This window comes from Maylandia zebra, linkage group LG11 (assembly GCF_041146795.1).
Source record: "Maylandia zebra isolate NMK-2024a linkage group LG11, Mzebra_GT3a, whole genome shotgun sequence".
NCBI lineage: Eukaryota > Metazoa > Chordata > Actinopteri > Cichliformes > Cichlidae > Maylandia > Maylandia zebra.
In genome coordinates, this window is record NC_135177.1 from 9,433,308 (window position 1) to 9,446,074 (window position 12,767).

Consider the following 12,767-nt stretch of genomic DNA (forward strand, 5'->3'; position numbering starts at 1 on the left):
ACCTATAAAAAGACTAGGCTCTGTGATTAAAAAGAGGCTGGTGCTCATAGTGAGTCTCAGGCATCTGAAAACACTCTAAAAGCAATCACAACAGCTAAAAACAGACAGCACACTTTTTAAACACACCTAGTGCATACAAGCCTTTCAGGCACCGCTAAGCTTGCTATGTGTGTGTTTGCCTGTCCTTTCATGTGTGTGACAGGTATCTTCACCCTGAGGGTTTACCATCTGACTATACTATTTCTATGATGCTCCGCCTACTTCCCGAGACCCCACAGGAACCTTTTGCGTTGTGGGAAATCCTCAACAAGGACAACGACCCGTTAGTTGGACTGATTCTTGACAGTGAGTTTGAATCACCTATTTTCTTTCTTCTTTACCTTTTTTGTCTCAGCTGGATTTTCGCACATCACAGTTTGACAAGTATAGACTTAAATAGCAGATGTTTGCTACAGCTTTCCCAGCACCTCCAAGTAAACCGAGAAAGTGCATAATGAAGCCAAACTTAGAAGTCGGGCTGCAAAGATATTAATGATTCCAGCTGGGATGCTACATTAACTACAGTTTTAATCCACTATGGTTTATGCAGCTTTAAGAAGTTGGGACGCGTTGTGAGAAGAAAAAGAGAAAAGAAAGAAGAGGAATGCAATGATCATTTAAACCCATGGTTAATTGTATGCATGCTATATGTGCTTATTTTCAAATGGATGCTATTAATGTGTTTCAAAATATTGGAGTCAGAGGCATCAAAAGACTGGAAAGGATGTGTACGCGGGGAGAAATGGTGCATTTCAGAAGTCACTGACAGAAAAAGAAAATGATGCTTTACAAGTGAAGATGGGGATTCATTACTGTTTTGAATAATGTGGCATATTGCTTCACAAAATGAAGAATAATGCCTTGTAAAAGTAAACATTAGAATTCAGAGATTGGAGTATTATCTACTGCAGTAGTTATTACAATATATTAATACGTCTGAAATCTGGAGAACTGGAGAAAAATCTGTCATGTAAAGAAACAATCATCTAAACAAGAAAGACCACCTTCTGATGATCCAAACTTATTACAGACTTTTTAGAGATGGAAGGCTGTTCTGTGGTCCGACCAGTCCACATTTGATTTTAAACGAATCAAAGGCTACTGGTGCACCTCTGTCAAGGTTAGCTTTCACATCACCAATGATGCTGCACACTGTATACAAGCCTATATATGCCCTGAAACATACACAATGGTCTCAATGATTTCAGGAACAAAATGCAGTTTTCCACTTTCAAAATGTCATATTTTAGCTTGTTTTGCTTTGTGGAAACAACAAAAACAATAAAAAGTATTTTCTATTTAACCTCGAGGATTAATAAAAATCAAAGATACAGACATGGTTAAAATAAAGCATGGCTTTTTTCAAATCTAAGGTTTAATGTGTCAGGACATTAAAATTATCTTTTCCTTAGCAGGTCTTAAAATTATGTAAATACAACTTTAGGTGAACTACAAAACTATTTATTTAACAAAAAATTAGGTCAAAGATTATAGGTGTGCAAAACTAAGTACACGTGATTAACCAGTGTGAGCACCTCTATAAAAGCAGAGGTTTTGGTTTGGAGCATTCAGGTGTGTGTTTACACAATGCCAAAGAGGAAAGACGCCAGCAATGATCTCAGAGAAGCAATTATTGCTCCCAATCAATGTGGGAAAGGTTATGAGTTGATTTCCATCATTGTGTGGAAGACCTTCTGACAGTGGCCCTGCAAATTCACCATAATGTCAGGTTTAGCATTGCTCCCAAACTGTAAAAATACCCAAGAGCTTCATCTTAGACTCTATAAGCCTCAGTCAGCATGGTAAATGTTGAATGGCTGCCAGGAGAAAGCCTGTTCTCTCTAAAAGGAACATGCCAACAGCTTAGGTTTGCAAAGTTGCATCTGAACAAACCACAAAGCTTCCGGAGCAATGTCCTTCGGACAGATAAGACCAAAATTGAGATATTTGGTCCTAATACACAATGCCACATTTGTGAAACACCACCTACCAGCTAAAGGTTGGCCAAAACTGGGTTATGCAACAGGACATTGATCTCAAGCACAGCAGCAAATCTCCAAATGCTGCGGCAGAACCTGAACCTGAAGGGAGCTGTGCATAAATAATTACTCAACCAGTGAACTGAACCAATGTTATAAAGAAGTGTGTGACAAATTCTTCTACAATGATGTGAGGGATGATAAAGTCATACAGAAAATGATTAATTCAAGTTATTGCTGCTAAAAGTGGCTCTACGAGCTATTGAATCATTGGATGTACTTAGTCTGTCACACACTCTTCCTACTTTTTGCCTTAGTTTTTGCTAAATAAATAATGACATATACAAGAATGTCATATTTCTGTTTATCTGAGGTTGCAGTCATCTGATTTAAAGAGCTGATAAGGACCAGATTTGTCATTTTGTCCTGATACATAAAACCTGACAGACTGTATACTTTCTTTTTACAGTGACTGTTCCTGCTTTTTTTGGTAAATACCTGTATTATTTAACTCTTTCTGAATGGTACTGATTATATGTATGAAAAGGAGTCATGGCCTTAAATTTACAGCTGTGGATCAGCCACAGCTTGAGTACGATATAAAGTCAGTTTTAGTTAAAACAGATGGGATGATGATGATAATGGTGGCTGAAGACTTACCATGGTGCAGTGGCTGTATAGTAAGTGTTTGTGTCATACTGTGATAAGCCCTATCACAGAAAACAGTGCACACTCGGTAAGCTCACCCCTAGGGTGAACTTTTAGAAGTGTTTTGGACATCACTGACTTGGAGAAGACTTGATCTGCTGCCATTTCCATATCAGTGTATGAGATCCCATGTGAGATCCAAGGAGTAGCTGGAGGATGTTAAAAAATCATTTAGTTTTCTGTGCTTTCCCAATTGAGCCCGATACAGCAAGGAGGCAACAAAATTGCATTTTAGTTTGGGCTTGAGTTACTTTTGAGTGAGTGACATATATTTGCTTACATCTTGAGTCTTTAGTGTGAATACAACAGTGTATGTGTTATTCAAAAAGCTGTTTCTGTTAGTCCAGACACTTGAAATATGCAGTTTGATTTTGTTTGTTTCTGATTGAATTTCTTTTTTTTAGGGAATGCATGTTTGTAATACTTAGTCATGTGCTCAATTCACATTTGCACTGAATGGGAAAATTATCTATCCTCCCAACCTCACTACCACCACTTTCCTCCCACAGACTCTGGAAAGACACTGACGTTCTTTAACCATGACTACAAAGGAGACTTCCAGACTGCTACCTTTGAAGAGGCAGCAATCAAAAAAATTTTCCACGGCAGCTTCCACAAGGTTAGTTTTTTTTTTGCAACTCTACGCTGAAAATAACTTTACGTAGCTGGATTCAAAATGTAGGCGTCAAAACAGACAAAGTATTTTTGCATTGTGGCTAACATGCTGATGTCAAGTGTTTGCGCGTGCGTGGTGTGAGAGCCTGCGGTGACACAATCACGACGGCCAACAAGATTTCAAGCAGGTTTGATTTTCTTACGACCAAACGATTGATGATCGGGAGCTGGTCGTGAGGTGTTAATCGCTTCTCGTTACCCCATGTATACTACACGATGCACGACACACGATGAAGGCGAAACTCGGGCCGATCACCAAAACAGTGAAATCTGCGAAATAGCCAACTTTATTTTTTACAATTATTATAGATGTTTTAAGGCTGTAAAACCCCTCACTACACACTTTATACACTTTTCTCAGACAGGCATGAACATTCTCACACTTTTCTATCTTGTTTAAACACTCTCAAAGTTCTAACCTTTGTAGAAAAATAAGTCCAGTATTACAGAATGAAAAGGCACCCGCAGTTGCCTGTGACGGTGCAAAAGTTTCGTCGACATTGTTTTGTTTGTTGGGGAGAAAACTTGCAGCACTTCAGAGTCACACTGCTAGTGATCGAAGATTTATGTAAATTTGACAAGCTGAACGCATTCTGACTGTACAGGAGACGCGGCACGAGATTGATTGACAATGGTTTACAGCCAATCAGCACGAAGAACACAGTGCGCTGTAAAAATAAATCGAGCAAAATTGCATTAAAAAATCCGCGAAACAGCGAGGCCATGAAAGGTGAACCAAGGGAGCACTGTATTATGATACGTGATTATAGCATGATGATATTACGTTGCCTGATGATTACATTAAAAAAGACTAAAGTGTAAATCATACAATAGAGCAGCTCGTGACCATTGAAGCTTATCTACAAAAATGTCCTAATTACTATACTTAATCACATTCTCTCAAAGTAGGACTACTTCCTGCTTGATTTATGACCTCAGTAAACCATTTCCTGTTGAGTTTATTTTTCCAAATAAATGACTTTATATCTTATTTTAACATTACCCTGTTCTGCCCTCGCACTTAACTAGGCAGACAGACAACCATCATCCCATGTAGAAAAACCACACCGTTGTTCCTTTCTGGTGGATTTATTTGATTGGATGCATAGCATGGCTTTGTCGAAATACATGAATGGATGAATGGTAAAACTGTAAACAAACACAAAATATCCCATGTGAGCTAATATAAGCAAACATTCTTACAATTAGAAGATGCTATGACCTGTTACTATGCAAAGCAAAGCAGAACGAAACAAGCTAACAAGCTAACGTTAGCGGTTAGCTAGCGCTAATTAGCGTTTAGGCTAATGACTAATAAAGCACATCATTGAGTCAATTTGCTTTCTCAAAATATCACAAACAACACACGGCAGTTAGTGCTAAACATTCACTGGTAAAACACAACAATACTGCCAACTTACAGACTGTGCTGGCTTAAGAGGTAGCATAGGCAGGCACAGGAGTAGCAAACTGTCCTTCTCCCGTTAGACAGGAAGTAATGAGAAGTAGCACTTCCGGTAGAATGTCAAAATAAAATGAACAGTGTGCCAGAAACGAATAAAGATTGCATGAACTTGTATAACACTACATAACATGAGTGGTGACTCTTAAGGAGCCAGAACACTCCCCGCCTGACATCGGTAAGATGTCACACTTGTACCCAAACTAAACTTGTTGCACAGCAGCTGATACAAGAAGAACAACGTCTGTGACTGGCCTAAAGTAAACTTTGGCTTTACCATCTTTCACCACCTTGACTTCTACCTTCCTGACAAGTCCGTCACTACTAGGATGAACCTTTGCAATCACCCCCATGGGCCACTGATTTCTCTTCACGAGAGGATCTTTCAGGAGGACCACATCCCCCTGCTGCAGGTTTGGTCTGGTGGAATGCCACTTGCGGCGGCATTGCAGTGTTGATAAGTACTCCTTACGCCAGCGATGCCAGAAAGAGTTGGCCAGACTCTGAACTCTTTTCCACTGTTGCCTGTAGAGGTCCTTCTCCCCGAAGTCACCTAAGGGTGTTGGAGGTGCACCAACTTTTTGCGTGAGGAGTGTGGCGGGAGTAAGGATGCACGGAACATCGGGATCACTTGACACTGGAACCAGCGGCCGTGCGTTGATGATGGCGGCCACCTCTGCCATGAAGGTGATCAGGACGTCGTGCGTGAGGGGCCTGGAACCAAGTTGAGCGAGCTGGGAGTCTAATATCTTACGTGCCACTCCTATCATCCGCTCCCAACTGCCCCCCATGTGAGAAGAGTAGGGAGGGTTGAAGACCCAACTACATCCATGATCATTTAGGAAGGATTTAACACGTGGGTCACAAGGAATCCTTTTGTCAAACCCTAGCTCCCTGGAGGCTCCTGTGAAGTTAGTTCCACAATCCGATCTCAATTGCTTTGCAGGTCCTCTGACTGAAAAGAACCTGCGGAGAGCGTTAATGAAGATAGACTTGTCCATCCCCTCTATGATCTCAAGGTGAACTGCCCTTGTGCTCATGCAGGTGAACATCACTGCCCATCATTTGCTGCTGGCAAGTCCACCCCGAGTACGACGAGAGGCAACCGACCATGGCCCGAACACATCTATGCCTACGTAAGAGAATGGAGGCTCAGCACTAAGGCGTTCTGCAGGAAGATCTGACATTTTTTGGAACTGTGTTACTCCCCTTAGCTTGCGACAAACTACGCATGAGTAAATGAGGCTGCTGATCTGGCGTTTACCTTCTAAGACCCAGTAACCTGCGGATCTTAAAGCACCCTCTGTAAGATGACGCCCCTGGTGCCTGACCCTTTCATGGTAATAGCGGACTAACAGGTTAGTTACATGGTGTTTGTGCGGCATAATCAAGGGGTGTTTTTCTGCGGACTCAAGGTCAGAATGAAGAAGGCGTCCGCCAAGCCTCAGGAGGCCTGATTTGTCAAGGTAGGGAGAAAGCTTTAAGAGAGGGCTTTTCTTTGGGATGTCCTTCCTTGACTCTATTTGTTTGAGCTCCTCTGGGAAGCTTTCTTGTTGGACTGCTTTTATAACCGTCTCTCTTGCTTGCTCAAAATCTGAGGTAGTGAGTTCATGACATATATGCCATCCCTTACATTGTCCGCCTGATTGCTTTACCTTAAAGGTGCGTGCAATGTGTGCCAAACGTGCAACTGCCCTGGTAAGGGACTGCCAGCTGGAGAAAGATTCTAAGTTTGCAGTCTTTAAACAGGGGTATGATGTTTGAATGGTGGCAGTGATCAAGGGACGAACTTCAATGTCTGAGTCGGGGTTTTGAAGTTGGAATGTACCTGATGAGTTGCTCTGTAAGGGCTTTAAGGGAAACTCCGGCCCTTTCAACCATGTGCTGGACAACAGTTTTTCGGCAGGTAGAGATCTGGATCCGTGATCGGCCGGGTTGTGCACCGAGGGTACATAGCCCCACTGAGTTGGTACTGTTGCTCGTCTGATGCGTTGCACCCGGTTGTTCACGAAAACGTGAAATCTTCTTGCCTCATTGTAGATATAGCCAAGAACGACTTTGCTGTCGGAGAAGAAGCGCATGTTACTAATCTGAATGTCCATTTCATCTCTGATTAGTTCCCCAACTTCCACCGCTAACACCGATGCACACAGCTCGAGCCTGGGAATGGTAAGATCGGGCTTGGGGGCAAGTTTGGCTTTCCCGAATATGAACGCAAACTCTGTCTCACCATTTTTGTTCGTTAACTTCAGGTAAGCCACGGCTGCAATAGCCTGGGTTGATGCATCACAGAAGACACAGATTTCTCTGTGCTTCGCACCAAGAAAGGAGAAGGAGCAGTATGGCCTTGGGATACGGATTTGCTCGAGTTGTTTGAGAGCATTCTTCCATTCTGACCACTCCTTAAACATGCCCTCTGGAAGAGTCTCATCCCACCCACAAGTCTCTTTTGTCAGCTCCCGCAACAGTGCCCTCCCCTTGATGCTCACTGGCACTGCAAACCCCAGCGGGTCAAAAAGGCTGTTGATAGTGGACAGAACACCTCTTTTTGTGTAAGGCTTTTCGGCTTGAGAGACTCTGAATGTGAAGGTGTCGCCTTCAATGTCCCAACATACTCCTAAGCTTCTCTGCATTGGAGGAAACTCTGTGTTGAAATCTATGTCCTTGAGCCCGCTTGCCAAGTCTACAGTAGAGAATGCTTTCATGACATTTGGGCTGTTTGAAGCTATTTTGTGGAGCCTCAGGTTGGACGCAGCGAGCAGCTCCTGTGTGTCTTTGAGGAGCTTAATTGCCTCTGACTCAGTAGGGAGGGATTTGAGTCCATCGTCGACATAGAAATGTCTTTGAACAAACTGTTTGGCCTCAGAATAGTGCTGTGTGTCGAACAGGTGTGCTGCCTTTCTCAGACCGAAAATTGCCACCGCTGGAGAGGGGCTGTTGCCGAACACGTGCACTTTCATTCAGTACTCGACAACTGGCTCTCTTGGGTCATTGTTGCGGTACCAAAGGAACCGGAGGAAGTTCCTGTGGTCTTCTCGCACCTGAAAGCAGTGGAACATTTGTTGTATGTCCGCTGTGACAGCCACCGTTTCTTCTCTGAAACGGATGAGCACCCCAATCAGACTGTTATTCATATTTGGACCTTTGAGCAGCACATCAATTAAGGACACTCCCTGAAACTTAGCACTTGAGTCAAATACCACCATGATTTCCCGGGCTTCTGCGGGTGATAAACGCCAAAGAAGGGCAGATACCAGCATTCTTCTCCTTCTTCGAGAGCTGGTGCTGGTTCGGCGTGATCCCTGTCAAACAACCCCTGCATAAAATCCATAAAATGTCTCTCCATCTCAGGGCGTTTATTTAATGTGCGGCGCAACGACTCTAAGCGGCTGAGTGCTTGGTTTCTGTTGTTTGGGAGGTGGGTTCTCGGTGTACGGAAAGGAAGTGGAGCTGTCCAGCTATTTGCATCGTCTTGGTAAAAGTCTCTTTCCATAATTTCCAGAAAGGCTTGGTCCTCAAAGGAAGGGGCTAGCTCTTCGTCCTTTTCACTTTGCTGGAATATGTGTTTCCCTATTTGACATGAACTGTGAGTGTTCCAGGATTTGTTGTGTGACTGCTCTTTGACATGAAAGCTGTTTTGACAGGGTGTTAGGAGACTTGGACGCCCGTTCTCTAGAACACTCGTTCTGTATGTGCCTATGATGGCTGGCTTATAGGCTCATCCTAGGCATACATCACCTACAATAACCCACCCAAGTGCAAGTCTCTGGGCAAATGGAGCATTGACTGGTCCATTCACTCGTTCATACACTTTGTGCACTTGTATTATGTCTCGGCCTAACAGCAACATAATGTCAGCCTCAGGGTCTAGGGGCTGCATATGATCTGCTAGGTGTTTGAGGTGTTGATGGGCTAGGGCAATCTCTTGCGTTGGTATTTCATTCTTGTTGTCTGGGAGTGAGTCACACTCGAGCAAAGAAGGCAGAGGAGAGCTGAACTGGCCATCAACAGACTGTATAAAGAGGTTCTCAGCTAAGCGGCCATTTGTAGTGGAAACCCCTGTACATGTCTTAAGTGTGTATGGCGCTAGGTTGCTCATTGGGATGCCAAAGGTGTCGAAAAGATTTGACTTCGCTAATGACCTATTGCTCTGGTCATCTATGATAGCGTAAACCTTGACCTTTTTGTCTGGATGCCCCTTTGGATAAATGTAGGTTTGACATATTTTGGAGCAGGAACGCCCCCCACCTAAGTCCCCACAAACTTGAGTGCATGCTGAGCTAGTCTCCAAGTCTAGGCTACTCTCCCCGCCATGCTCCTCCCTGTCCTGGTCTGGGGCAATGTTTTGAGCTTTTGTGTTTTGTGTCCATGGAGCTGGACCTGCATGCAGCGCTGCAACGTGTTTGTTGCTGTTGCACTCTAGGCAAGTAATCTCTTCCTTACAGTCTTTAGCTTGGTGAGCTGAGGAATTGCAGCACCTAAAACAGATGTTGTGTTCCCTGAGGTATGCCTTACGCTCATCTAGTGTCTTTTCCCTGAAACCTCTACACTTCTTTAACGGGTGCGGTTTCTTGTGGATGGGACACAGTTTGTTTGTGAACTCACTCGTGCTGCCTAAGTTTGGTTTGTGAGTTTTGTTTACCTCTGTGTTGTGGACGGCAACAGGCGGTCTTGACTTGGCAAATCTTGTATAGTGGTTGTCGTGAGTTGTTGGATAGGATGTGGGACCTGATACAGTAGACTTAAAACTGGGGTCGTTTCTCATTTTCGCTTCATCTTGTATGAAGCGACAGAAGAATGAGAATGGAGGGAAATATACATCATGTCTCTGCTTGTATTTAGTCCCCTCTGACATCCACCTGTCTTGAAGATTTGTTGGCAACTTATCAACTATCGGGGCAATGCCACGTGATGTGTCCAAATACACTAGCCCAGGTAAAGAGCCGTCTGATTTGGCTGCATCAATTTCAGAAAGTAGGTCGCCAAGTTCTCTGAGATTCTGGGGGTCTTTGTTTGACACTCTAGGAAAGCGTTCAAGTCTGTCAAGGAGCGACTTCTCAATAGCCTCTGGGGTGCCATAACATTCTTGTAGCCGTGTCCAAACTCGACGTAGGCCCTCTGCTGGATTGTTGAGATGGACAGAGCGTATACGTTTGGCATGCTTAGACGACTCTTCTCCAAGCCACCGGGTGAGCAAATCTAACTGTTCGCTAGGCTTTAAGCTTAACCCTTCAATAGCGTTACAGAAAGAAGCTCTCCATGCCCAGTAGTCCTCTGCTCTGTCCGTAAACTTTGTCAGACCGTCTGCCACCAATTCTCTTTTTGCCAGAAACTTAGCGAGATTAGCAAAGTCACTGTTCCCGTTGTTGATTTGCGTTGGCTGGAAAGGTGGAGTGTAAGGGGAAAAGCTCATAGGTTGCGGTGTGGTACTTACATACCTTTGGCCACATTTTTCTTGGGTATCAGCAGCTGGTGTCAGATGGCTGCCAATCTCATATTTGATGTCCTGTTGATTTACCTGTGGGACATATTGAGGTGAAGTGGCTGGATCGGGGATTGGACTGATGTCACATTGTTTTATCGGCGTAAAGTGTTTGGGGTCCGGCAAGTCTTCTCTGCGATGCTCTGGTGAAGAATATCCAAGATAACTCTGTAGTCTGTATGACTGGGTTGAAGCTGGAAGCTGGAGTAGAGCGTGAGAGTTCAGCGCTGGTTGTGAGTTCTCTTGACCCTGTCGTGATTCCCCATATTGTTTTTCTGACACACGAGATGACCACATTTCCCCGCTTACCTCCTCTGCTATTGCTGCTTCAAATACATTGGCTTCAGCGAGCGCAGCTTCTGCTTCCTTTTCTTCTTTTAGTGCTTCTAATGTAGCACTTAACTCTGCTTGCCTCATTTTCACCTCAATCTCCCGTCGTGTAAACTCTGCTCTGGCGCGTGCTGCTTCGGCCTTTGCCCGTGCTTCGACTGCTGCTTTGGCCTTTGCCCGTGCTTCGACTGCTGCTTTGGCGAGTGAGCTGCGGGATCTGGATGTAGATCCAGAGCAGGTGGACCGTACCTCCAGCTGCTCCTCCTCTGCTGACAGCATAGTGGCGTCTGGGTCAGATGTCTGGAAGACTGCCTCCTGAAGTAGCCGTTTCGCCAGTCTTTTTACTGTTCTGCCCTCGCACTTAACTAGGCAGACAGACAACCATCATCCCATGTAGAAAAACCACACCGTTGTTCCTTTCTGGTGGATTTATTTGATTGGATGCATAGCATGGCTTTGTCGAAATACATGAATGGATGAATGGTAAAACTGTAAACAAACACAAAATATCCCATGTGAGCTAATATAAGCAAACATTCTTACAATTAGAAGATGCTATGACCTGTTACTATGCAAAGCAAAGCAGAACGAAACAAGCTAACAAGCTAACGTTAGCGGTTAGCTAGCGCTAATTAGCGTTTAGGCTAATGACTAATAAAGCACATCATTGAGTCAATTTGCTTTCTCAAAATATCACAAACAACACACGGCAGTTAGTGCTAAACATTCACCGGTAAAACACAACAATACTGCCAACTTACAGACTGTGCTGGCTTAAGAGGTAGCATAGGCAGGCACAGGAGTAGCAAACTGTCCTTCTCCCGTTAGACAGGAAGTAATGAGAAGTAGCACTTCCGGTAGAATGTCAAAATAAAATGAACAGTGTGCCAGAAACGAATAAAGATTGCATGAACTTGTATAACACTACATAACATGAGTGGTGACTCTTAAGGAGCCAGAACATACCCATTTTCTAAATTATGATCCCATTTATAACAAACTTAGCAGTAAGTATCTGCTTCAGGGTGAGCGTGGGTTGCAAAGTGGCTTTCACAGGTATATCATCTGTGTGCATGCTAAAGCAGCTTCAGTATAACAGAAAATGAGTCATCAAACGATGTGGTCGGACTATAAGATTAACTGATCTGCTGGGATTGCAGCTGCTAATGCCATGCTAACGCAATATTTGGCTTAACATATTTGCTGTACCCATACAGTGATAAACTCTGTTCAGAACTTTTAGGTGGTAGTGTTTCACATAAATGTTGAGGTTTGCTGCCTTGAAACTCTGGAGAGCAGATTGGGACAGAGAGAGAAGGAAATGTGGCGGTAAGCTGCCGTAGAGAGCCAAAAACATAAGAAAGCTCTATTGTATTTTTGGTGTTTTTGAAGCTGTGGCTCCTGTTGGGTGGTTTTCCAGAGGCTCCTGGGCTGAAATTTTTCTCTCGATCTGTCAGCACTGCTGCGGAGAGTGTTTAAAAATGTGATGATAGCCCCCTTTCCTATTCCCTATCTCCCTCCCACTCTCCACTGCTTTTCTTGCACCAATTGTTTTTTTTTTTAAACCAGTGGAGAGTGCAAAGTGGGAGTAAAACTGCAGATTTTAACAACCTTTAAGTATTTTCTATGGTCTCCTGTGATAAGGTTATTGTGGACTTTTGTCATTATTTTTGATGTGAATTTAAAAAAACAAGAATAATCTTATTTTAAACAGTCTCTTTCTTTAATCAGTGTAACACAAGTAACTTTTTTTAGAGTGTAATCCCTTTAAAAAAGTAGATTTTATGAGTACACCATTAGAACAAGGTCTTTAGTTGTTTATGCAGTCATACCTATTCCCTGGAGAAACCATATTATTTATCCCACCCAAATGATTTTCTTCCAAAGGCATTTCATATTTCCCTCGATGACTGGGATTACGTCTGAGCATTTTTATGTAAATTATGTTGTATCTAATTACTCTGACTGAATGAAAATAGCAGATTCTGATGGCTTTCCTCCAACAGAAGACAATTTTGTGCTCACTTGAGAGGAAAGAGCATTTTGAGAAAAAAATAAACACAGAAATAAATACTGATGCAAATGCCCCCGC

At 43.4% G+C, this 12,767-nt stretch overlaps 1 protein-coding gene across 4 annotated transcripts in view; it reads left to right on the forward strand.

Moving 5' to 3' along the window:
• Window positions 1-12,767, forward strand: part of LOC101465895 (collagen alpha-1(XIV) chain) — a 175,181-nt gene that overhangs the window by 91,220 nt on the left and 71,194 nt on the right. For all 4 annotated transcript variants that reach the window (XM_076889756.1, XM_076889754.1, XM_076889753.1 and 1 more), the window contains 2 exons: window positions 203-345; window positions 3,236-3,345. In XM_076889756.1, the coding sequence (XP_076745871.1) occupies window positions 203-345; window positions 3,236-3,345 (253 nt within the window). The remainder of the gene's footprint in view (window positions 1-202; window positions 346-3,235; window positions 3,346-12,767) is intronic.